General features: G+C 38.7%; 1 protein-coding gene across 1 annotated transcript in view; it reads right to left on the bottom strand.

The window, feature by feature from the left end:
* Window positions 1-27,319, bottom strand: part of KCNK10 (potassium two pore domain channel subfamily K member 10) — a 972,966-nt gene that overhangs the window by 779,221 nt on the left and 166,426 nt on the right. The window contains exon 2 of the mRNA XM_044074099.1: window positions 2,250-2,575. Coding sequence (XP_043930034.1) covers window positions 2,250-2,575 — 326 coding nt within the window. The remainder of the gene's footprint in view (window positions 1-2,249; window positions 2,576-27,319) is intronic.

Genomic DNA, 27,319 nt, shown 5'->3' with positions numbered 1-27,319 from the left:
ATTCTTGATAGCTGATTTACATATATTTTTGAACTGCTTGTACTTTTGTAAGTCATCTTTTGCCTTCATTTTATGTAGCTAAGCCACACTGTAACCCATTTTGGTTACCATTTGCTTTAAGTCCTTGGCCAATCATGGTTTACAGGGATTTTTTTATCCTTATTCATTTAAATAGGGCAATACTGTAAGATTTCTGTGACTAGCTGATAGCATTGCCAGTGCTAGGGGAGGTTAATATGGGTTTTCAATTTACATTACATATTATGTATGTATTTATTACATTTGTTAACTGGGTGAGTGAATTGGTCGAAGGATACTTTTAAGCCACAACCCAAGCCATTTAGCAAAGACAATGTTAAAAGAAAAGTGGATCAAGGCACAGACAACCGCTGATATACATGGATCTAAGTATAAGTGTAGACTCAAGGCATACAAAGCCACGGATATACATGGATCTATATATACGAGCATGGTCAAGGCATACAAAGCCACTAATATACATGGATCTAAGTATAACTGTAATATAAATGGATCTAAGTATAACTGTAATATAAATGGATCTAAGTATAATTGCATAGTCAAGATGTTCTAAGTCTACATGTTTAAAGCTATATACCTTGACACAATTGTAGACCTTGTTCCCATGATTCCAAATTATGAATATGGGGTAGTGATCCCTTATGCTACCAAGTAATAATGAAGCAAAGGTAATATTCTCAGTTTGTTATACTGACATCCAGTCTAAGATGCTTTGTTTTTCTGATGCTTTGTGAAGACATGTTGGAAAAATAATTAATTGACATAGTACATACAGAAGAATTTGATAGCATACTCAGTATCTCTCACTCTTTCTCTATCTATCTATCTATATATATATATATATATATATATATATATATATATATATATATATATATATATATATATACACACACACACATACGTACATACATGCATACATAGATATATTTATCTCTCACTCATATTCCTCTGAAGTTGATGTAATGTAATTTACTTTTCACTTTCTTATCTAAGTATGTTAGAAGTGCTTTTCTACATTCTGATCATATGGTTATATGCTTGTCTACTGAAATTATAGTCTAACTTACCTAATTTATTGGTAATATGTGTCTTGTGAAATCTTACATGCATTCTCTAAAAGCAGGTCATTGTAACTTTGATTCCTGTTAACCTACAGAAAACAACAGGACATAGTTTATTTGGCAAAATACAATTGATCCTGAAATTCAGAAGCACAATTGCAGACATCAGCAAAACTCCTGATTGGTTCAGCATAACAAGCTCAGGCTGTCATTTCAGCACATTACAAAACACAAAGGATACTTTCAAGCATCATAGCATTAATCATGAATGAAGTCTGCATCACACCAAAGGCAAACAGTTGAAAAAATAATGATAGCACAACAAACAAATTATTGGACATGCCTGCAAAACTAAGCAGGCAACTTTAATTAAAGTATGAGGCAAATGTCTGTATAAAATATGATGCAATAATATAAACCATAATTAAAGTCTCATTCATCTAACAGAGAAGCCACTGCTGATAAAGCTGCCTAAATTTGACTTCTAGCTCTTAGTGACCTGAAGGAGAAAACTGAGCGGCCTATCAGAGACATTTCTGATGGGAGAGAGAGCAGCCTTTATTTTGCTGCTGTGCTGTAACCAAAAAGATTGTGAGTACCAGAACAGCCCACCATGCAATAGAGGAGCAGAAGGTCACAAATGCATCCTCATCATGGCATACTTTTGTAAGTGAGTGCTCTGGTGAAACAAAGCACACTAGGAAAGACTTCCACCCAAAACAATAATCAGTGTGAGCTCTGTACACAAATATTATACTCTGATACATTTGTGTATGTAATAAGTACTTAATATTCCTAACCTTAAGTAATATTAGGTTATTCTTCCTCAGCCGGCAGAATTGTGTGGACTATTGTCCACATACAGTGATTCATCACCCCAGGCAGCAGCTGATAGGTTTGAAAAGAAATCAAAATAATGACAATACAGCAAAAATAAATCCTGCCATTTCAGAAGTAAGAGTGTTTGCTTTCCCATCGGCGAACTGAAATCATAATGTCTAACAATCACTCGGCCTAAATAGATTCCATATATTTTATTTAATTAACAACTTTAAGTAATAAGAACCTGAACAACAAGCATCCAGCAAGAAGCCATTCTAGCAGAAAAGTGCAGCATTTCTTTAAGATTTCCAAGTATAACATTACCTGAATCAGAGTCTCTAGCTCCTGCTGTGTCACACAGTGATGCTCCCGCAGGAAGTCTGCCTTCTCCAAAGCAATGGTGTACTTCTGGTTCCTTTCAAAAGGTAGCTCCAGTGCTCGGAATACTAGACCCCCGATCACCAGGTAGACCACCACAACTACAAAGACAGCCACGACTGTTTTCCATTTCATAACAGTATACAAAGATTGAGAGGTATTGTCCATGCTAGCCACTACAGTGGCCCGGGAGGACACAGACAGCCTGTGGCCCATGTAATGCCCATTAATCTTGGGTTCACATTCAGGTACTGTTGCTGAAGGAGTGGCCACTAAAATAAAAACAGAATAATATCCATGAAATAGAGCTATCAATATAAAGTCATAAGGCAAACAACAATCATCTCAGCACTTCAGTACGTGACACATAGAATCAGTTCTCTTATATATAAACTCCATTTATTTTTATGTAAATTATAGAATGATAAAACAATTATGTTGCTTGTCAGTGATAAATAAGTCTGTGGCTGTAGTACAACACTATGTTTTCATCTAATATGCACTGAGATATTGTATAATAGCACCACTGAGATTCTACAATTGAGAAAGTGAATGATAAGCTCCATACATATCCATCCAGCCATAACCTTTGTTTACCCTGCACACACATACCAGTCATAAAATAGTTAATACACACAGCAGGGGCATCAAGTTAAAAAGGACCACTCTAGAAGAATCATAAATAGTCAGCTTGAGGTTATGTCTGGTTTAAAAGTTTATAACATAGCTTGTATGAATTAACAGTGCCATTAGTGGGTCATCCTCTATACAGCAACCCTATCTGGGTGGTTTGCTTTAAGAAGAGGGGCAGATTGGTGTCAGTCACACCTTCAGATAACTAACTTTGGTATTTTAACATAAATTACATCATGCCCACATACTTTCAGGGTTCTTACATGGTACCCATCTCAACAACATCATATCATCCCACATTCTGTTTTAAACACAGACTAGCAAGTTTGAAAAAGGGCATATTTAAGTCTTAAAACAGACTTACACCCGCCAGTCTTTATGGAACTTTAAATATCAGCAACTTCTCTACCACTGTGTGCTTAAGAAGTCAGTTGCAGTTAAACACTGTATTTTAAAATAGTAGAATCAAGTTTTTGTAAGTATTTCAGGACTCTAAAACAATATCATATTACACAGTACATTTAAACCTTTCAGCAAATTATTTAAACTTTCAAGCAATGTATTCGAACTACTGAGTAGTCCATTACAATTCCTGTGCAATATGTCTTTGTGCAGTTTTTTCTAGTTAAAAAATGTTATCTAGAAGAAAAGCTAATAAAATATTGACTGTGGAATCATCAGAACTGCAAATAATGAGTACATGCTAGCAACTTCACACGCATTCAAAAACTATGGGACTGATTCAGAAAGGGTTGCTGTCAATGGTAAACGCTAACATAGGCTGTTACCACTGGTGGTGACCCTTTTTTGATTCATAGACAGGCCAACAACAGTGATCCTACACAGTCTGTCGGATTATTCGACTGGGCCGTCTCCTTGGCAGAGCTGTATGCTAATAATGTATTTTAGGGGAAAAGCCTATGCTAATTAGCTGTATGCTCTCCCCAAGAAATGCTGTTATAAGGGATTTATGCAGCTGAGAGATTGCAAGTTAGCTCAGCCAACTAAGTTAATTAACTTAGCCAAAAGTCTGCATTCACCCATTACTTTAAACAGGTGAGACCATGTTAGAGGTTGGTGCAAAAGAATTAAGCAAGCAAGTAGTAATTGTGGGTTTGGGCCTGTGCGTATGTGTGTGACTGCATATGTGCGTATATGAAAAAAAAAAGATTGGTCTCAGGTGCATGCATTTGTTTGTGTGTATGTCTGTGTGTCTGTGTGTGAGCGACTTCCTGCATAGCAACATTATGGGGAGTTGGTTAGAGGATAGTATGGGGGTGATTAGGAGCTGTGTGCATGTGCATGTTTGTGTGTGTGTGTGTGTGTGTGTGTGTGTGTGTGTGTGTGTGTGTGTGTGTGTGTGTGTGTGTGTGTGTGTGTGTGTGTGTGTGTGTGTGTGTGTGTGTGTGTGTGTGTGTGTGTGTGTGTGTGTGTGTGCGCATGCACTTGTATGTGTCTTTGTGGGAGAGGCTGTCATGGTTCTAAACTCTCCCAGACTAATGAGTAAATCTTGCAAAATTGGGGGGGGGGGTATTAAGTTTGTAAATAGTCATTTAAACGTGCTTAAAAAGTGAATAGAAAGTACAGTTGTGTACACTTACCATAAAATGTAGCTGTTCGAGTGTATTCACTGTTGCAGTCATTACAACTGGGTTATCCTGCTGGCAGGCTACCCTCAGTTGGCCTGAATTCCAAAGTCTAGGTCTGGCATCGGTTGCTGTCACCTCCTCCCTGACGTCAGTGCGCCAGGGGTATAAAAGATGCAGCCGACGCCATTTTCTTCAGTTTTTCTTGCCCCAGATGTCAGGTGCCCCCAATAGGGTTGGCTAAAAATATGTCAATAAAACATACATGCACCAAAGTATACATTTTGCCTTCATCTACAAGCAAATACACCACATAGGTTGTATAAGATAGAGAAGTACAGATAAGTTCCAGCAAAGAAATGGGGGATGGCGGGTGGGTAACCTGGACTGCAACAGTGACTACACTCGAACATCTACATTTATGGTAAGTGTACACAACTGTACTATGTTCTTCATGTTTCACTGTTGCAGTCATTACAATTGGGTTGAATCCCAAAGCTAAGGTTGGGAGGCTGGAGCTAAATAGCATTAGGAGTGGCTATTAGGCCCTGCAGAACTGCAGTGGCAAAGCCTGCCCTGGATTTAGAGTAGAGTGGTAAGTGATAGTGCTTAGTGAAGGTGTGCACTGAACTCCAAGTAGCAGCCTCTAAAATGTCTTTGGTTGGTACTCCCCTGAAGAAGGCTGCTGAAGAGGCTGCTGCTCTGGTTGAACGTGGCCTAATGCCCTTAGGTACTGGCTTGCCATGTTGTGAATAGCAGAAATGAATGCAGTGGCCTATCCACTTTGAAACAGTCTGCTTTGAGATAGCCTTTCCTTGTGATCCTGCAGCAAATGCCACTAGTAATTCCTCTGTCTTTCTGAAAGCTTTGGTTCTGTTCAAATTGAAGCGTAGCTGTCTGTGTATGTCCAAAGAATGCAGAATTCTCTCCCCCTAATTCTGTGGGTTTGGATAAAAGGTAGGCAGATGAATATTTTGGTTAAGGGCCACACGGACACTACCTTAGGCATAAATGTCAGGTTTGTCCTCAGAGAAAGCCTGTCTGGATACAAAATGATAAAAGGTTCCACAGCCATGAGTGCCTGTAGCTCTGGGACTCATCTTGCAGAAGTTATTGCTAGGAGCAGAGCTCTTTTCCAAGATAAAAACTTTATATCAGCTGTAATGATTGGTTCAAAAGGAGGCAGGGTGAGTTTTTCCAAGACATAATTGAGGTCCCATGCAGGTAATGGTGATCTCTTTGGAGGCCTTAAATTTTTGGCCCCTCTGAGGTACTGCCTTAGCAAAGGATGAGAAAAAAATTGGTGGCTCTGTATTGCAATGAGCCAAAATGGCAGAGGCATGAATTTTTATAGATGAAAAGGATAGGCCTTTGTCCAACATCTCAGTCAAGTATTGCAAAATCTGAGGAATATTTGGTACAGCTGTTTCAATTCCTTGTGCCTGGTTCCAAGCATAGGATCTCTTCCATTTTCCAGCATAGGATTTTCTAGTACTAGGCATCCTGGCCTCCAAAATTACATCCATCACCACTTTAGTGAGAGGTGTGTTTTGTAAGACTACATTATCCACCATGCTGCCAGATTTAAGGTCTTGAGTTGGCTGTGCAGGATCTAATTGTTCTGCTGGGACAGTAGATGAGGCACTTGAGGTAAGGTCCAGGCTGGGCTTCGAGACAAGTTCCTTAGGATTGGATACCAGTACTGGCGTGGCCAGTCTGGGGCAATCAGTATCATTTTTGGCTTCTCCTGTCTGACCTTTAGGAGTGCCTTGGGGAGAAGAGGCAGAGGAGGAAAGGCATATACTGTTAAGTTTTTCCAGCTGAAAGATAGAGCATCCACTTTCCATGCTTACCTGTGTTAAGTCCTTGTGCAGAATCTCTTTAGTTGGAAGTTGTGAGGTGAGGCAAATAGATCTAAGTCCGGGCATCCCCATTTCCTTGTTACCATGCTGTAGACTTGTGGATCCAATTTCCACTCGTGGGGATCCATGAGGTTTCTGCTACTTCGTCTGCCAGAGTATTTATTTTGCCTGGCAGGAATTATGCCTGCAGATGTACTTGGTAAGTCAATGCTGTGTCCCACAAAGTCATGGCTAGTCTGCAAAGGGGGTAAGAATGACTGCCTCCCTGCTTGTTTATATACCACATGACAGTGGTATTGTCTGTCTTTATCAGTAGTTGTCCCAGATGAAGTAGGTCCTTGAAGGCTGTCAGGGCATTTTGAACAGCTAGCATCTCTTTTTGATTGATATGCAGATGCATTTGGTTTGCGGACCATGTGCCTTGAATACATCTTCCTGCCATGTGGGCTCCCCAGGCATAATCTGATGCATCCATTGTTAATGTCTGTGTGGCTGGGGGTAGAGTGAAAGGCTGTCCCTTGTTCTGGTGACAGGCCTTCGCCCACCATCGAAACTCCTGTTGCAGACAGGGAATGAGAGTAACTATTGTTTCCAGGCTGTGGCAATGTTGAGTCCAAACACTTTTTAGGTACCATTGAAGCTTCCTTATATGCAGTCTTGCATATGGAATTAGTAGAATGCAGGATGCCATAAACCCCAAAGCCTGCAGAATTTTTCTTGCAGATAACTGGGTCTTTGTTGCCAACAGTTTGAAATAGGTAGGCAGTTGCCTTTGTTTGTCTGGCGTGAGATAAGCCATCTGAGCAGTTGTATTTAAGCTTGCACCCACGAATATTATCTCTTGAGAGGGTACTAGTTTTGATTTCTGTTCATTGACTGTGTACCCGAGGCATGGTAACAATCTCTTTACAAACGCCAGATGCTGTAGAAGAATGTCCTTGTTCTCTGCTTGAATGAGGCAGTCACCTAAGTAAGGATATATTTGTATTCCTCTTTGTCTGCAGTATGCAATTACTGCTGCCAGGCACTTTGTGAAGACCCTGGGTGCAGTAGATAAGCCAAAGGGCAGTGCAGAGAATTGGTAGTGCATTGAGCTAGCTTTGAATCTGAGGTATCTTCTGCATGTTTGTCTGAATGGGACATGCAGGTATGCCTCTTTTAGAGCTAAAATCGCCAGCCAAGTGTTCTTTCCCAACATGGGCAGAAGCGGCTGTAGAGTCAACATTTTGAATTTTGGAATATCCAGATATGTATTTAGAATAGATAGGTCCAGTATTGGTCTCCAAGCTTTGTCCTTTCTGGTTACCAAGAACAGTCTTGAATAAAATCCCTGTCCCTGTTCTTGCTCTGGTACTTGTTGAATGGCCCTCATGTCCATGAGGGATGAGACTTGTTTTTGTGCCTCTGCCCATTGATGTTTTGGCAGGTCTGGCCAACCGTTTTCCCTTGGCAGGGTATGGAAGTGAAACTTGTAGCCTTGTGACACTATGTTTAAGACCCATTTGTTTTGGGTTATTATGTGCCAGTTTTGAGAAAAAAGTGCTAGTTGTCCCCCTAAAGGTGCTGCCAGAAGATAAGTGCTTGGCACAGGCAGGGGGAAGTCATTGGGACTGTTTCCTGTATGGTTGTGATTTGTCTTCTCCAGTTTTGGAGGTAGAAGCACCCCATTGTTTAGACCTGTACGAATCTTGGGGCTGGGATCTAGCTCTAGGGCATCTGTATCTGCCCCTTTTGTGGGCTGTCTGACACTGGAAAGGACCAATTCTTTGTAGGCCAGTGTCTGCTAAATCTTGGTGGCTGTACCTGTAAGAAATCCTTAACCATTTGCATAGATTTAGATTTGTCCTCCATTTTTTTCAACACCTCTTCTGCTTTAACACCAAACAAAGTATCTTGCTGTAATGGAGCATCTAATAATTTTGCTTTAACATGATCAGGTAGATTTTGTTCCTTTAACCAAGCATGCCTCCTAATGACAGAACCCGTAACTGCGGCCCTGCAGGAGGCCTCCAGAGAATCAAAACCACATTGCAAAGTATGCTTTCCAACTTGTCCAGCTGCATGCAATAAATCCTGCATTTCTTTGTTTTCTGCACATTCAGAATTTATCAACATTTTCTATTTAAGCAGTGACATAATATATTGCTGATATCTGAGCATATAAAACTGATAATTTAAAGCCCTTATAGCCAAGGTAGCAGAAGTGTAAATCTTTTTTCCCCATATGTCCAGTGCCCTAGAATCCCTGTCAGAGGGAGTAGGGTTTTTTGCAGTTGCAGCCTTGACCCCTTTGGGACCCTGAGAAATAGTTCTTGGGTCAGCAGCAGGGTTTTTGAAAAGGAATGTATGAGAGTCAGGAACCCTGTAGTGCATGTCCAGCTTAACCGGAGCTGGAGGTAAGGAGTCAGGGGTCAGACTGGACTCTGAAAATACATCATCTACAATGTCTAACACAGGTAGAATAGCTAAGGGCCTGTGTTGTGGTGGTAAAAGGAAGTCTCTGAGCCTTTTCTTAGAATTTGAGTAATCTTGGCTTTCCCAGTGGAAATGCTCCCTCATGGTATGTAAAGTTTCCCCAAAAGAATAATCCTCAGGAGGAGAGGCTGAAGAGATAGATTCTTCAGCATCAGAATCCTCATAGGGAGGAAGAGAGTATTCTTGATCAAAAGTGGAATCAGATGAAATGGAAACCTGATCTGAAGATTCATATTCTGTCTTTTGCCTAGGCCTCTTATCAGGAGGGGGATGGGAACCCCTGATCAAAGTAATTGGGTCTTCGGCCATTTTGAGCATCTGCTTTGTAGGCATGGAGGCCTGTCCATGAGGCTGTTGTACTTGTTTCTTTGTCTTTAAAAGTGTTTTAGTCTTTGCCTTTGAAGCTGAAGTCGGTTTAACATATAATTGAGTAGGTCTGAAAACACCCTCAGAAGACGATGGCTGCTTAGCGGCTCCAGAACTATCTGAGGGAATAGTTTCCGAAGGTCCAATACCTTGGCTTTCCAGTGGCCTGGTCGACTCCATGTGGGTGTTGGTAGCGGCCTGTGAGTCTAAGGTAGCAGTCATCAGGGGCTGCAAAGGCACCTCACTGAGAACCGGCGACTGGCTTAGAAGAAGCCTTGTCATCAGTTTTGACCTTCGGATTCCTGTCCTTTTCTTTGTGTTTCTTGTGAATTCCAGTAGTCGGATGGCTATCAGATGACATTGTATAGTTAAATCTTCTGCCAAAATAGTGAAATGCAAAATCGTACCGATGCTTAATAGTGCATTGGTTAAATCTAGCACAAAACTGACAACAAGCAACGTCGTGGTCAGGGCCTAGGCAAGGAATACAGTAAGAATGAAAGTCCTTATGAGGTATTTGCTTCCCACAAGAAATGCAATTATTAACTTTTTCTGACATTGGTCTGGAGCAAGAAAAAAGTTTCCCCAACGGGGTACTTAGCTTTTAGTGAAGACTTCGGATCTGAAATTCGAACACAAAAATCTCAGGAGTCGGCTGACCGGCACTTGCGAACTGCTTTTGCTTCGGGCACCGTGCAGCAAGAAAGACTGAAGAAAATGGCATCGGCTGCATTTTTTATACCCCTGGCGCACTGGCATCAGGAAGAAGGCGACAGCAACTGACGCCGGACCTAGACTTTGGAATTCAGGCTGACTGAGGGTAGCCTGCCAGCAGGATAACCCAATTGTAATGACTGCAACAGTGAAACACGAAGAACATCAGCAGTTTTACAGTAGAAAAGACATAACTGATGGGAGCACTAGACACCAGAGAGATGTAAGTAGTACTGTAAATTCAGTTAAAAAGTTAATAGAACTACAGTTTTGCAGCACAAAAGCTGCACGGTTATGGGGAACACTAGACACCAGGGATACTCTGCAAATATCTAAATCACTTTAACAAAAAATTAAAAATATCTTGAGGGAAACAGCTTTAAACCCTATACCCATGGCACTCAAGCAGTCTATTAGTCATCTGTGCTTATGGTAGACAGCAGGTAAATTGTTTCAATTATGGTTATTAAAAAAATACAAGTACCCTTGGTAGAGGGAGTGGCATCTTAACTGTAAAGAGCTTTAATCTTCTGTGTTAACACTAGGCACCAGGCAAACTGTTTAAATTCTCCAAGTCATTAAAAATTTACAAGGAGAAAAAGCTTTAAACTCTACCCTTGATATAGGTAAGAACTCCTTTACTAAGCAGAGTTTTAGTCCTCTATGCCAACTAAGAACTTCAGGAAAGGACAGTTCTTGCATCCTGACATATTGTTTGAAAAATATGTGTGAAACTCTTAATGCCTAGTTATTATACTGACTGTCTGAAGCAGTCCATGAGTTATGGGGGACAATGCAATTATAAGATCTAAAATCAAGTGCATTCTGTAAGATCAGGAACAATTTAGAGGGATGGGAGGTGTCTAGCATGAGCACTATTTACTTATTTATTTTACATTTGTTTACCAGGAAAGTCCGACTGGATGCAGGTCCCTTTTCAGTGGAGGCTCAGGGAGAAAAGCTCCACATTTACATAATAAAATCATAGAACAATGTATAATAATAATTTGACAAAATACAGAAGTAATTCAAAAGAATAGCAAGTAATACAAAATAGTAGCAAGTAGTACAAAATAATGCAAGCAAGTACAATGCTAATACAAGGAGATTGTAATTACGTGAAGAGGTTGTAGTAAAATAGCAATCACATGTCATAGATAACATTTCACATATTGGAGAATAACTGTGAGATTATAATAATTCTATACTACATTGATCTTTGATGTAAGCAGGCAGTGGAAATAGAGAGAGTATGTAAAACACAGTTGGAGATAGAGAGAATGCATAAATGATTGCACAGGAGAGATGGTTGCGCCCTTATATACTACAGTGGCCAGTTCCAGTTTAAGAGGCCTGGTGAAGACATCCAAGAGGGGTTGTTAGCTACTAAGGAAGGGAAATTGGGCTATCATGTAGGTTTACATGGACAGAGCCAGGAATTTGAAAGATGTGTTTTTAGTAGCTTATTGAATTGTGGGATAGAGCAGTTGGAAATAAGATAGCACACTAGATGGAAGCAGGGAAAAAAATGAAGTAATACTCTGACTAACCTATAAGTTAATACAGCTAAAGGTTTAACAACACAATGTAGTTTCTGAATACTAAAAAAATATACTCTAAAGTCTGAAATTACTGACCAACTGTAATCACCTGTGATTTATGAGAGGCAGGGACAAAATAAGAGGCTACAACAGGGCTGTTCTGTAAACACAGGGACAGATAATAGGTATGGTGGTGGTTCCGTCTGTGTGTCTTTATGTGTGTTTGGACATGAGCATGTGTGGCTCTGACCAGCAAGTAATGTCACTGTAAATAAGCTTCACTCACAAATTAAAGCCTCAAGTCCGCAATCATTTGAAGTTCTGCCTCCTATCTCCCTAGGACTCTCAATTGAAATCATTGCCCGTGCCATAGCCATATTCAGAAAATCTAGTACTGTCGGAAAAACAGATTGCTCCATGCACTAAGAAGACTGTGCTATCATTTATGAACACAAAGAACTTTCAAAATAAATGATCTAACTTGAATCCTACACCACTAGTCAGCTTGTTGAATAAAAAATGAGAACAAATTGCTCTAAACCAGTAATTGTCTATTCAGTAATATACAGATCTTTTCACACCTTGGCTTCAGGACTACATATGGAAATAACACAACTTCAGTAGCCATCAAGTAATTTCTCAAATCCAAATTAAACACGGAAAGGTTGGCCCTCTATTTATGAATTTCTTTAAAGCATACAGCATCAATAATCACCTGCTTAAACTTTGAATCTTAGTGAAGAGTAGAAATCATAGTGTCTCATTCTTGTCCCTCTCTTGCTACAGGTAAAAAAGTATGCTGGTTCCCCTCATCTACTGGTCCGCAAAATAATCTCTCCAAGAAACTCTGGGGTCTATTTCACATCGTCGAACCTTTAAATGTTCGAATGTCATATGGTCGACACCATATGACCGAACATTTAAAAGTTTCAACAGAGATCTCTGTACAGTGCAGAATGGGAAGATTTCCCTTTTCTGCACTGCAGTTCAATCTCAGCATTGGTATATTTAAAGAGCGGGGGTGTGGGGGCCATTCAGGTAAGTTTATTCTTTGGTTTATTTTTATTTTTTTACACTTTCAAACTTTTAAAAAGTTTGATCATATGGTGTCGAACATATGATGTTCGAACTTTTAAAAGTTCGATTATGTAATAATGGACGCAAACTCTGAGGCTCCACTCCATACCTTGCACTGTTTTCTGTATTTAACAATATGTGACAACACTGCAAATTAGCCAAGCTTTTACAGCAAGCCAACAGCTTTTCTACACCGGTCATTAAAATAATCTTTATAATACATAAAACCCTTGCAATGCACTTTGACTTCATTAGAAAATAGGCCAAACACTCTAGCATCATCTGGAATGCTACTAAATCCCAGTTATGGTCTTCTGTAAAAATACAAGCAGCTCTGCAGCATCCCTAGCAATGCCACCTTTACTGGGCAGAACCTTGGCAATGCAAATTCGTGATACCCATACAGATAAAAGATAATACGTTACAGCTCAATCAGCACTTTGAACTAGTCTTAACTAGAAACAATAATGGAAGCCATAGATAACCAAAATAGTCAGATGTGCTACATGTCACAATCTATAAATGAGCTGTGTGTGGCTACCATTGGCCTGCTTCTAACAGTTATACTAAATATGTTAAATACAGAAAAAGAGTGCAAGTTCATAAGTTAATATGGCACATTCATTAGAGGACCCTCACTTCATTGTATATGTCTTGTGCCAAGCATTCCTACCCAAAGCTATAAAATGGTGATTGAACCTTTTCATAGCTGAGCTCAAAAGCATATCTTACTAGAAGATATTTGTGTTAAGCCTTTTGTATCCAGATATGCATATTTACTCATACACTTTGAACACTTCTCATTACTCTGATAGCAACATTATTTAATCTCTATACTTTGCTGATGTTATCAAGTGGACTAATACAGTTCTTTTAACATTTTGGTTCCTGATCCAATGAACATCAAGGGCAACTCTGTGAGTAATGTACATCATGTTGTGAATCTTCTGGTTTTATCCATTGAATATAATGACCAAAACTATATAGCAATAAAATGTCCAGCTGTATCTATAGGCTGGCAGAGGGAAATATTTTAACTTACTGCTTTAAATGCAATCTGTTTCCTCATGCATGCATTACTTTGTAAGTATGTACTGTTAAAATTGTCTAATGTTGATTATCAATGTTCTGAAGTTTTTCTGCCAGGATGTCCTTTGAAACCTTGCTGAACTCAAAGGACGTTCTAGATCAACAAATACAAATAAATAAAAAGATAAATGTGAATCTTCTGTTTTTATTTGGTGGATGCATTTAATTATGGAAATTGCATGGTGGAAAGCAAAAATAATTCCTGATTTTGAGTACAGTCTAATAGATGCATTTTTTTTAACAAACTACTAATGTAATAATTTTCTGTATATTATTTCATAAATTAATTAATATATATATATATATATATATATATATAATATATATTATATATATATATATATATATATTTTATATATATATATATATATATATATATATATATTATATACGTATGTATATATATATATATATATATATATATATATATATATATGTGTAGTAATTGTCAAGTGCAGGGGTACAGATGCTACATTACAGCTTCTAACAGATATCATATATATTGACATGAACTGTGAAATCATGTACTAAAGCTTTTCTACCTGTCTCACTGCCAGTCCAGCTATCGTGAATTTTGTAAATAATTCTATGTCATTTGTGAATATTGATATGATCTATACAGAAGTGTGTGTAAAGTACTGAGCTAAAATGTAGCCACAGCATGCCCTATTTGAATAGAACAGGAAAGTATCTGCACTATTGTGACTGTTTAGGTGTATACATTTAATGGAAACTGGAACACAAGAGGTTAACTTGAAAAAATTCAGAGAAAATAGTTGAAATTAAATTGTTTTATATAATTACTGCGCTATAAACAGAAGATGTTATCTCTCACTTTCAGTGAAGTAGCAGACACAATATCTAGAGCTGGACGTTTTTTGTATTGTGTTGAAAGAGGAGTAATTACTAGGTTTGAGATGTAGAAGTGTTTTATTGTTCTATGACTTCCAGGATCTGTAAACATCTGAGAGATGCTACATTCTGTTAGTTTCTGACAATGGGTGTTTAGCTTGGGAACTGAAAGTCAGGTGACAAAAAGTGATGTCATCCAAACTAACCCAGCAGTCTCTTTCTTTCTGCTTTTCCCGTTTAGGGGTCGCCACAGTGAAACTGTGGTCCACTCATGATTGGCAGTAGATTTTTACGGTGCCGAGTTGTCAGCCCAATGCCCAACCTTCAAATAAGGCAAGCCCATTCATGCTTGCACCTACCTGCATATCTTTAACATCACTCCACCGCAAGGAGGACATGCAGACTCCACACAAAAGGTGGTGAGAATCGAATGGGAGAACCTCTTGCTCTGAGGTGACAATGCTAACCACTGCACCTCCGCTAACCCAGCAGTAATATTTGATATTCATTTAAGAACTCTCTCAGAGAGAGGCAGGGCATTTTGTATGTTGTCTTTGACCTAACAAGAACATCCACTGATCACCTTTTGCACTTGCCTTGCTGTAGGTAAGTTTTTAGGGCATAGTAACTCTTTTAGATTCAGATAGGAATATAGTAAAGTGTAACTTAGATGTTTTCTTTATTTGTCTGAGACTGTCCTGCAATGTTGTTTTAAATATCTCCTGTGATTTTAAACTCTGATGTAACTAATCAATTACTGAGTATTGTCTTGTTCTTTTATTATTTATTATTACATATATTTAAACCTTTTATTTGTGGTTGGTCTGTTTAGAGATATTTAAGCACTTGCATATCTATTTGATGACACTGTACAGGCCACTCCTAAATAGTCTTGCTCTTGGCCAGACTACCATTTGGATTAATAGTAACATTGCACAGTAAGATTGGACACCCTTTGTTAAGGGCCTAAAAGTAGCTGATAAGTAGTGGCTGGTGGTAGTGAAAACTACCTTATAGTCTGGGCGGCAGAAGGGAGCATAACTAGTAAACCTGTGCCAACCTTTCCCAGAAGTGTGTGCGCGTTTGTATATAAATCAAATCTCAAAGAGTTTGTGCGTCAGCTACTTGGGCAGGGATATGAAGCACTGGTTGGACAGTGAGGGTGCTGGAGATCCTGGTTTGGCCACTCAGCCGAGACCTCAGCCCTATAGCTGTGTCAGTGGGGAGTCTTATTGGGGATCTGGCGAAAGAGGGAGAAACCAGCCTCAGACTGACTGTGATCTCTGTTTGCTCTTAAGGGAAATTGTACTTCACTGTGTGTGTACTTGTCATCCGCCCAGTGTGTACATCCCCCATTGTTGCCAGTGGTGAAGATTGAGGGTCCTTGATTACTGGGCCAGTGCAGGTGCGTCACACTACCTTCATGTCCTTTCTAAATGGGCTTTGTTCAGAGAACACTCTGTGTTAAAAAGCAAGCGGTAATGCCAGATGGGGTGGAACTTACCAGTTAATTAGAGCATTCATGTCAGTATTGTGAGGCCCACTGATACAGACAGAGGGCCTTCCACCTCTGGAAGGGCATCATTTGCCTGATAATGCCCACCCAGTAGAGCAATATTTTGCTTAGAGAATGGGCTATCTGTTAAATCGCTTTAGATTTTTTCCAGTATTTACTTTTTTATGTATTTATGATGTAAAATAGTTCCTCCACCTAATGTTCATTACTTGCTGTAGCATATGTAATTGTTGTTGGAGGAAGTACTTTACATGTAAATATAAGTTATGTAAGTATATAATGTATGCACACACACACACACACACACACACACACACACACACACACACACACACACAGACACACAGACACACAGACACACAGACACACAGACACACACACACACACACACACACACACACACACACACACACACACACACACAGACACAGACACACACACACACACACACACACACACACACACACACACACACACACACACTTACACACATTCACAAGCCAAGTAGTTTCACTGACTTTGTTGAGTGACTACACCTCATATGTCTCATTGTGATCAAATAAATGAAAAAAGTGATATAATGCATAGCATTTCAAATCCCCCCCTCAATACACACACCTCTTAACTGTCCCTGATTGTGCTACATAGTTCAGTTCTGTGCTACATAGTTCAGTTCAGTTCCTCTTAGTATGCTATATTTGCTGGTAAACTACTGTGGATTAAAGGTAGTCAATAATTCCAGACATTAGAGTTTGATAATTCTTATTGTTTACACAACACAAGCTGATGGGCTGCCTATTGCATTCAAAAAAGTTGGTATGTGCTGTATCTCACACACGGATCTACTTTGATATAATGAAAGCCCATAATTATGAAAATTATTTTCACGAGACAAAAATAATGAAACTGAAAATCCCGGACCACAAACTTTTTTCCCAGGACAAGTAAACTCTTGCCGAAAACTACAAAAAAACACACCGTACCATCTGAAACCCACCTAGGTGGGGGGCTATGCCTCCCCAAGTATATATATCAACTCCGGAATCATATTACAGTGTGGAAAAGGATATATTTTTCCACATAAAACGTACATGGTTCTGAATTTTCAGTTTCATTCTTTTCATCTTGCGAAAATAACGTTTGTGATTATGCGCTTTTGGTAGACCTCTCACACACACACACACACACACACACACACACACACACACACACACACACACATATCAGAATGTAGAAACTGATCTGCTTGTACAAGATGTTGCTATTCAGGCAAAGTATACTCAACCCTGGTTTTCTCCTTTTTGTTTAGGCTTTGGATGGGTTATCTTTAACTGCTTAGCATGAATTCAGCAGATTGTGAAAGCTTGAAGGAACCCATTAAAGATCAAAAACTTAGATTATTTATTTGATAAACAAATGTCCTGCTTGGAAAGTGTTAAGATTTCGGCATGCACGCATGCAAGCATGCATGCAAACACACTCATACATACACACAGATACACATACACTTTATTTACTCTTTTAAAATTTTACACTCTGTAATCTGCAAAGCCACATTTAGAGGGCATAAAAAGTGACATCCATGTGCATGTTTTTTTCTGCCTGAACTTCATGGCACCTGGTTCAGTGAAACATTGAACTTGTTTTTTACTGGGCATTGCCTGTACATTAAAACCTTGCTTGAGAACATTTGTTCTACAATCAAGGTGAAAACGTACAGATCACCTACTCTTTAAGTACAAACAATACATAAAAAAGATAAATCTATGCTTTGTTTTATCTCCAAACAAGGACTAATAATTTAAATCCCAAAATGATGCTGATTCGGTGCTTGTTAAGTTTGATGGTATTTCTCATCTTATATCTGTTGATTTTTGTAACCTTGCATCCATCCAGCTTTTCTCTTGATTAACACAATCCCACCTTCTCACCTTTCAGTAATGTTTATCTACTCTGATTTGCATTTTTGTACCCCTTTATGCATTTATTCTCTTGAACTGTTTGCATCTTTCATGTGCTCTTTTTATCCACCCACACATAAATATTCATCACAAAAAATTTGGGGCTACTAATACAGAACAAATGACCCAAGTATTGACATTCACAAGATCGACCACAAAGGGTTGAATTTACAGACATAAACACACTACTATTCATATGCCAAGGAGAATCTCAGTGCATGCAAAACTCAAGTTTAAAAAATAGTATCAAACATAATTTTTCGCAGGGGGCAGGCCCCCCTCCCACACACACACCTGCTAATTTTATATATATATATCAACTCTGAAACCACTCAACGCTGGGGAAAGAGCATATTTCACAACCCTGACAACTATGTGATCTTGCACACCTGTCAACCACCTGTTTAGCTGACTAAATTTTGTGGGCTAAACAGATGTCAACCAAAGGGGGATTCAGCTATTTCCACTTCTCACACACACACACACACACACACACACACACACACACACACACATTACACACACACACACACACACACACACACACACACACACACACACACACACACACATATATATATATATATATATATATGTGTGTGTGTGTGTGTGTGTGTGTGTGTGTGTGTGTGTGTGTAGGAAATGCATAGATACTATACACATGTCCATAGTATGTATTGGTATACAGTAACTCACAAGTCTACACGTATGCAAGTTTGTTTCTTTTTAACATCTCAAGCCATTACTCTTGTATATATTTTTATTAGTAATTTAATTAATTGTATTTAATATAACAACTATGCAATGTCTAGTCTTTTCAGAGGTTTATTTAAATCTATCTTCTAACATAATATATTTGGGATTTTTTTCTAGAACTGGCATAACATAAATAACTACATCATAGCTGTTACATCTATCGAATCTTTAAACATGTAGCTTGATTAGACATTTTCATTTAATACTCAGAAACACTAGCAACTATAGACATATGTATGGTAGGATAATATTAGTACAAGCACATAACATTCAGTGAAATGGTCCATCACTGTAGCAGGCTCAATGACCCCCATAGTTATTCCATATATAACAAGGCACCATAGTAATTATGAGGAATAACAAAGAGTTTTTGTAATCTGTAAGTATTTGCATGTTCAACAGTCTGATTAAATGGGCCCTAGAATACATTTGTTTACTCAGGAAATACCAGTCAAAATGTGTTGAGATTTTTTTTATTCTCTAGAAATTTTTAATTGCATTTAAAATATGATTAAGATTTAAGCTGGTTGACAGTTATTTTATACGTACTCAATGCATTTGCTCAGTGGAGAGGTTGACTGGTGTAGTGAAATCTCCTTCAGCTGTGACTCAGGCATTAGGCTATTCATCATTAGACAGGGTGCATGGAGACATGATGTTTTTAGTAAAACATTGCAAGGAGAGCTGTGGTGTTTCAAAGAGACTGATTATTTCCTAGATGTCCTCAGATATGCATTTATATTTACATTTCTTATAATCAGCCTTGTGCAAGTATAAAGTAATGACAGCAAATCTTAATTTGTAGTTTAATTTATTTCTACTTCATGAGTAAATATAACTTTTTCATGAAACATATGTTATTGTTCTCTGGCTTATTCTTGAGGCATGTGTATTATTTTTTTTACTGGTTTTACATTTCATGAAACAAGTGCATCTGGAGGTATCATATACAATTGCTTTCTTACTGTGTGCCTTACTTCATCATCTTAAACTATCAGGAAGTCAAGCCTTATGAATAATTCACGAGTGTTAGACTATCAATTCAGATGTGAAGTAAAAGTTCACTTTCAGCTAATCAACAAGCTTAAATGTCTTGTTATCAAATAAAAGCAAATCCAAGCTCTACTTTCAAAATATTTCTTCTTTTCAGTCACCACAAGTGATTACTGGTGATTTGTACAATCATTTCCCCAATTAAAATAATTTGTTCTGGTATAACATGGTTTCTCAAACATCAGCTGATATTACTGTCTTCCCTTTTATTACCCTCTCCTATTAATCCCAGCAACAAAATAGCTAATAAATAAAATAGATTTGCACACAACAGCAGCAACTAGAAATGGTATGATTAGATATTCTTTGTGATGGAATCCTTCTGCAACATTAATTAAAGGTCAAATGTGCTCACTACAGGATAGTTTGTTCCTCTAAACCTGAACTGCACTGACCTCAGAAATGGATATATAAATATGATAGTGGTTTGATTACTGCTGGCCACCAAAAGATATATATATATATATATATATATATATATATATGTGTATATATATATATATATATATATATATATATATATATAAGTCAGATGATCGAATGTTGATTTCGGAGAAGGCAAAAAATTATCTGGCACAGATGATTGAAATGCATTTAATGAAACTGTACTGGCTTTTTGTTTAAGTGAGAAAACAGAATGGTGGAGACTGGGGAATTTGTGCTTTCTCCACTCTCCAGTCTCACTTTTGGTACATATAAGCTGTGGGTAATAACAGTAATTTGTCTGTTTTTCTTTTTTTTTTGTTCTGTTTTATTTTCATTCATTTGTGTTTTAATGCTCAGTGAATTATTAGTCAAGGACTGTAGCATTCAACGTTTTAAGAAAATTTTTTATATATATATATATATATATATATATATATATATATATATATATATATATATTTGTTTGTCTTTTCAGCTTTTCCCAGTTAGGGATCGCCACAGCAGAACTCCGGTCCACTAATGATTGGCAGTCAATTTTTATGGTGCCGAGTTGCCAGCCCGACACCCAACCATCAGCGAAGGCACACCCATTCATGCATGTCTTTCGGAGGCCACTCGACCGCGGGGAGGACATGCAGACTCCACACAGAAGGCACTCCAGCTGAGAATCAAACAGGAGAACCCCTTGCTGTGAGGCAACAATGCTACCGCTGTACCACTGCGTATATATATATATATATATATATATATAAATAAATAAATATATATGCATATATATATATATATATATATATATATATATATGTGTCTGCTTCAAATAATCGAAAACTTATATGTCCAAATATCATATTACCGAGACCATTTAAACAAAAGTGCAGATGAATAAAAATTAAAAGAATGAATCTTGCATGATCAAAAATAAGGTGCTTCCTTTTCATTCATAGCACCACTGTAAAAAAGGAACAGAGATGCTGTACATGCATACACCACCAGGCAGTTCTCATGCAAATGTGGGCGTGCCACGGGTATTTACCCTTTTCTTCAATGTAGTGCGATCTCGGAGTTGGTATATTTAATTTACAGAGTGTGGGGGAGTGCAGGGAGGCACAACACCCCCGGTAAATATGTAAGTTAACATAATTTACAGTCCTGGAAGTGTCCCTGTATAATTATTATTACAATATATGGCTGTTAGATGGCAGAGTAACCTTTTAAGATTAGGCTTATTTTTATATTGGAACTTTGGTTTATCCCCAAAAATATTTCTTAGTTCCATGTCAGTGGTAAGAATACACCAATGATTGTTAATAAGCTCCATTATATTTTTCTTGTCCATGGTATAAAACATAGGCATCTTTAAATATGGTGTTCCACTATTTTGCTGGTTAGGAGCATATGTATGGGCAGAATAATATGATGCTGCTCTACTTTCTCTCAACTGATTCATATTTTGTAAACCATTCTCAGTCTCTGAGCATTTATAGCCACGTTTAAGAAGTCTTTCTTTAAGACATTAATTTCTTGTTGGTAACCATCCTCTGTCGCATTAAGCCGTGAAATTCTCATGCTCTGCCCTTTAATAATATTACTAAAAATATATGGAGGGTGCATGCTACGCTGATGGAGAAAGGTGTTCCTCTAACACTTCTTCCTAAAAACACTTGTATTAACATAGGTGTTCATCACTCTCTCAACGAATACGTCTAAAAATTCTATTTTAGTGTCTGAATAATTAGATGCAAATTTAAGTTATGAGGTCATATTATTCATTAATGTAACACGCCTTTCCAATTCTTCAGCACTACCTTCCCAGAGAAAAAAGATATCATTGACAAAACGTCGATAAAAAGAGATCCGTTCCTGATACCAAACATTGGGAAATAGTTCTTCCTCTTCCCATATAGCCAGAAACATGTTGGCGTAGCTGTTGGCACATGATGTGCCCATAGCCACGCCATCACGCTGGATATACATTTTACCATCAAAGACAAAAACATTATTCTCAAGTATGATCTCCAAGAACATACATATAAGGTCCACTTTTTGTTCTGTATATTCACTATGTTTCACAAGGTATTTCTTAATAGAAGCTATATCTAAACCATTGGGAATGATGGTAAATAAAGACTGTACATTAAGTGTTACGAACAACATATTTGCTTTCATTTTAGTTTTACTAAAGAAATCATACAAATCTGATAAAAATTGTTTCATATCCTTGAGTATATATTTATTCCCATCTAATATTGGTCGAAGATGTTTTTCGACATACAGAGAAAAAGGTTCAGTACACCATCCCCTACCAGAGACTATTGGTCTCATGGGAAGGTTTGTGCCATCCTTATGAATCTTGGGTATCCCTTATATAATGGGAATCATTGGGTACTCTACTTCCAAAAATTTTGTTAATTTAGTAGTTATAATACGACTATCTGCCAATTCAACTATTGTTTTGTATATATTGTACTTAATGTTCCCTAGCCTTTCTTTATCAATGATGCTATAATATATATCATTGCTAAGCATACCCAACATTGCCTTATGATAGCTTGTTTTGTCCATAACTACCAAGGGTTCCCCCTGGTCTGAAAACCAGTGTATTATCATGCTGCAGTCTCATCAATGCCTTTCTTTCATTATTGCTAAGGTTATATTTGCTTCCCTTTTTATGGGTGTGCTTTGTTTGACATTCATTATATAGATTATAGACATCCTCTTCTACTAAGTTGTAAAATGCTTCTACCAGAGGATGGTTGCCCGGTATGTATTCACTAGGTTTTTTAAAAGACTGATTATAATTATTATCACTATTTCCAAATTGGTACCTTAATATAACATTTCTAGTAAACATTTTGAGATGAGTTAGTACATCTGTAAGCCGATTATTCTCTGTAGGAATAAAATATATATAGATACACACACACACACACACACACACACACACACACACACACACACACACACACACACACATCTATAATTATAACTATATGGTATCAGCCTTCAAGTAACTTAGAAAGATTTCAAAATACAATTTGGCTTTAATACATATTATATCCAAATGACAAAAGGAGTCCTAAGGCTCCTGTAGCACTGGGGAATATGACTTCATGTCACATCGACTGCATGAGAAAGCAAGTCTAAAAGACAGTGCAAAATATTATTTAGTTCTTTCACCTAGTTGCATGAGAATCTTTACATAGAATGAAGTAATTCACCTTAATCCTGCTTGTAAATGTAAAGCAGTTTATGCCGGCAGCAAAACCCTTCATGTACTTAGATTTTCTGGGAAAGTAACGGGATTTAGTTTTGTGCAATTACAGCTTGGAAAAGAATGAATAAAAGCAACAGCAACTGAAAGGACTGCATTTATGAAAAAATGCAAAACTACATATCCTTTGAGGATTTCCACCTTTCAGCGGCTTATAATAACAGCAAAGGAGCATCCACAAGACTAATAGTTTTGTATGCTTTGCATATTTTTTTATTTTGTAAGAATTGTTTGACCCATTTTATTTTAGTGATTTTAAACAGCGAAGAAAATGGTAAATTTCCCATTCCGTGCTGTACATCGATTTACATTCAAAATGTTCAGAGTTTCAAAACGTCTATCTTATGGTCTCGACCATTTGCAGTTCAAAGGTGTGAAACTTCGAGCTTGTGAAGGAAATCCATATTTGTATATTATATATATATATATATATATATATATATATATATACATATATATAATATATGTGTATATCTATATCTATATATATATATATATATATATATATATATATATATATACATATATATATATGTATGTATATGGATCTACTTCAAATAATCGAAACTCCATGTGTCCGAATCTCACATTACCGAGACCATTTAAATGAAGCTGCAGATGAACAAATATTTAAAAGAACCAATCTTACATGATCGAAAATAGCTGTCTACTGTGTATGACAATTATACACAGTTCGCCTATATCACGCCCACTGTCCAACAGTTCAGAACTGTAAATTATGTTAACTTACATATTTGCAGGGGGGGTGTGCCCCCCTGCACCCCCCACACTCTGCAAATTAAATATGCCAACTCCAGGATTGCACTACATTGCAGAAAAGGGTAAATACCCATGGCACACCCACATTTGCATGAGAACTACCTGGTGGTGTATGCATGTATAGCATCTCTGTTCCTTTTTTTACAGTGATGCTATGAACGAAAAGGAAGCACCTTATTTTTGATCATGCAAGATTTGTTCTTTGAATCAGTCTCCAGAGCTGTGGACCAGGGTAAGGCGGTCCACGCAGCCTATCTGGACCTTGCCAAGGCCTTCGACACCATCCCCCACTCTGGAATCATAGATAAACGTACTAAGCTGGGCATAAATCCCTACGTCACTTGATGGGTTGCAAATTGGTTTACTGATGGAACCCAGACTGTAAAAGTAGCCAACTTCAAATCCAGCTCCAGACAAGTGACAAGTGGAGTACCTCAGGTTTCAGTCCTGGGACCGCTCTTGTTTGGCATATACTTCTCTGAAGTACAGGCCAACACTAAGGGACTCTGGCTAACAAAGTTCGCAGATGACTGTAAACTGGGAGCCATTATTGAATCCCCAAATTATGTGGATATTCTACAAAAGGGCCTTACAGAAACAGATGCTTGGTGCCAGAGCCATGGGCTCAAGCTTAATGCCAAGAAATGTAGTTATCCCCTTTGGGAGAAAAACATGTACCCATGAATTACCACATAGGTGGCAGTACACTAAACACTGAAAGTGTGATGAGAGACGTAGGGACACAGGTGGACAGTGGTCTCACCTTCGATAACCACATTGCCACAACTGTCAGGAAATACTTCTATGTGGCACACCTCATCACTAAGGGCTTTTCATCCAGAAAAAAGGAGGTAATTGTCCCACTGTACTCATCCCTCATTAGACCCATTATAGAGTACAGTGCCCCATTTGGTATGTACCTCACAAGACATCTGCAATAGCTGAAAAGGCCGCAGTCTTTTGTAAGTTTTTTATCTATTACTTCTAGCATGTCGAGGGATCAGTTGCTAGTGTCCTCTCCTGCTCAACTAGTGAACCTGGGAATATTGAGGCAATGTTACAATTGCCTCATGTACACAGACAATCCTCTCCTTCTCCCACAAAACACAAATACATGCGAGAGATGCAACTATACGGCCAAACTGGAGGCTGAGCTCTCTCAACACAGGACTGGCAAGACCAGACAGGAGGAGAAGGAAACCACACACACTACATACCCAGTCACACATAGTACCATCACAACTTCAAATCATACACATAATCACACAAAGACATGCTCGGAGGCTCTGATCAAAAATCTACCAAAACAGCAGAGGTCACCAAAGCAGACACCCAAACAACTACCACCTCAGGACCAAACACATGCAACACATAGACGACGCAGTCAGAGTGTCAAACAGTCACAGCCTTTAAGGCCAAACACAATGCCAGACACACTCGTCATTGGTGACTTCATAGTCAGACACACTGACGTCCCGCTCACCAGACTGAGTAAGGAGAAGGTCACAGTAAGCTGCCTGTCGGGCGCTAGAATCCGCCACATAACGCAAGCACTCAGGTCTCTCAACAGCAGGCACAAGTACGACTCAGTCATTGTCCACGCTGGTGTCAACGACCTGAGACGTACCTCCTTGGACTACATGAAAAGAGACATTGAGGAGCTCTCTGATTATGTAGCCCAAGCAGGTATGACCCTGACCTTGAGCAGTATCCTACCTTCACCTAGAATGATGCCACAATACAGGGATAAGATGATCAGCTTTAATAATTGGCTTAAATTCTGGTGTCATTCAAAGGGGATCCATTGTCTGTCTGCCTGGGACGACATGCTGGACAAGCCACGCTGCTTCGCAAGGGACGGCTTGCACCTGTCACCCCTGGGCTTCTGGATATTGGCAAAGGCTCTTGCCACCCCATAGTGCCTTTTTAGGCAAGGCTCAAATTCTAAACCTACCACCCTAGAACACAAAAAAGGAAAAAAACTAAGGGTAATGCTGCTCAATGCCAGAAGTCTCAATCTCAAGATGCACGCACTCGAGGCCCTTCTCAGTATGGAGAACATCGATGTCTGTGCTGTGACAGAAACCTGGTTCAAGGCTCCTGAGAGCACCCCAGCACTATCAGGTTTCACCTCATATCATGCGTTCCGGCCCCAAAATCCGGACAACACCAAAAAAGGAGGGGGGGGTGTCCATATTCATAAAGGACACCCACACCTCAAGGTTGGTGGCAATGCACAATGCATCGTAGACCATCCAGGTGCAATTAACCATAGGCAAGACTGCTCTGCAATTTGTAGCATTTTACAGGCCACCCTCTCAAACCCAGGAACCTCACATGGCCTTCCTGAAAACACTGGAGGGGATAAATCAGATCATAAACTAATCTCGCTGGAGGTCCTCATCCCGCCCCCACCTGAAATAAAAGAGACCACAGTGAAAAACTTCTCAAAAGCCGACTTCACACTTCTAAAAACTAGTGTGGTCTCCTTTAAGGCCCCTGAGCCAGTGGTAAACATTACTCAAACCACTGAATCACTTACAAATGCCTTCTACCAGCACCTACAGGACTGCATGGATCAGGCAATCCCAAACAAAACTAAGACTCTTTGTACCAAAGGCAAGCGTCCAGTCTGGTGGACCCCAGCCATAAACAAGCTCTACAACAAAAGGAGGAAGCTACTACAAGATAGAGCAAAATCCGTGAAAGGTAAGACACCTTTGATCATTATAAGTAAAAAACTAAGAGCTCTCATAAAATCATCCAAGGCTAACTTTGAGAGAAAAATCGCCAAGGACACAAAAGACAATCATAAGGCCTTCTTTAGCTATGTTAGAAACCTAGGAGGAAACTCCCAGATATGCTCAGAATTAGTCCAAAATGATGTGAAGATTACTGAACCTACACACATTGCCAACATACTGGCTGACAGGTTCAGTGCAACTCCCCCCCCTCCCCCCCAAAAGGAGAGATATCTATACCAGAGGATTGTAGCCCCCCAAACATCTCCAACGCCCAGGTGAGAACTGCTCTCTCCAAGGCAAAAAACACAGCATCC

Source organism: Protopterus annectens, chromosome 6.part0 (assembly GCF_019279795.1).
Source record: "Protopterus annectens isolate FY-2018-M chromosome 6.part0, PAN1.0, whole genome shotgun sequence".
NCBI classification, from domain to species: Eukaryota; Metazoa; Chordata; order Ceratodontiformes; family Protopteridae; genus Protopterus; species Protopterus annectens.
This window is presented reverse-complemented; position numbering and strand designations above follow the sequence as displayed.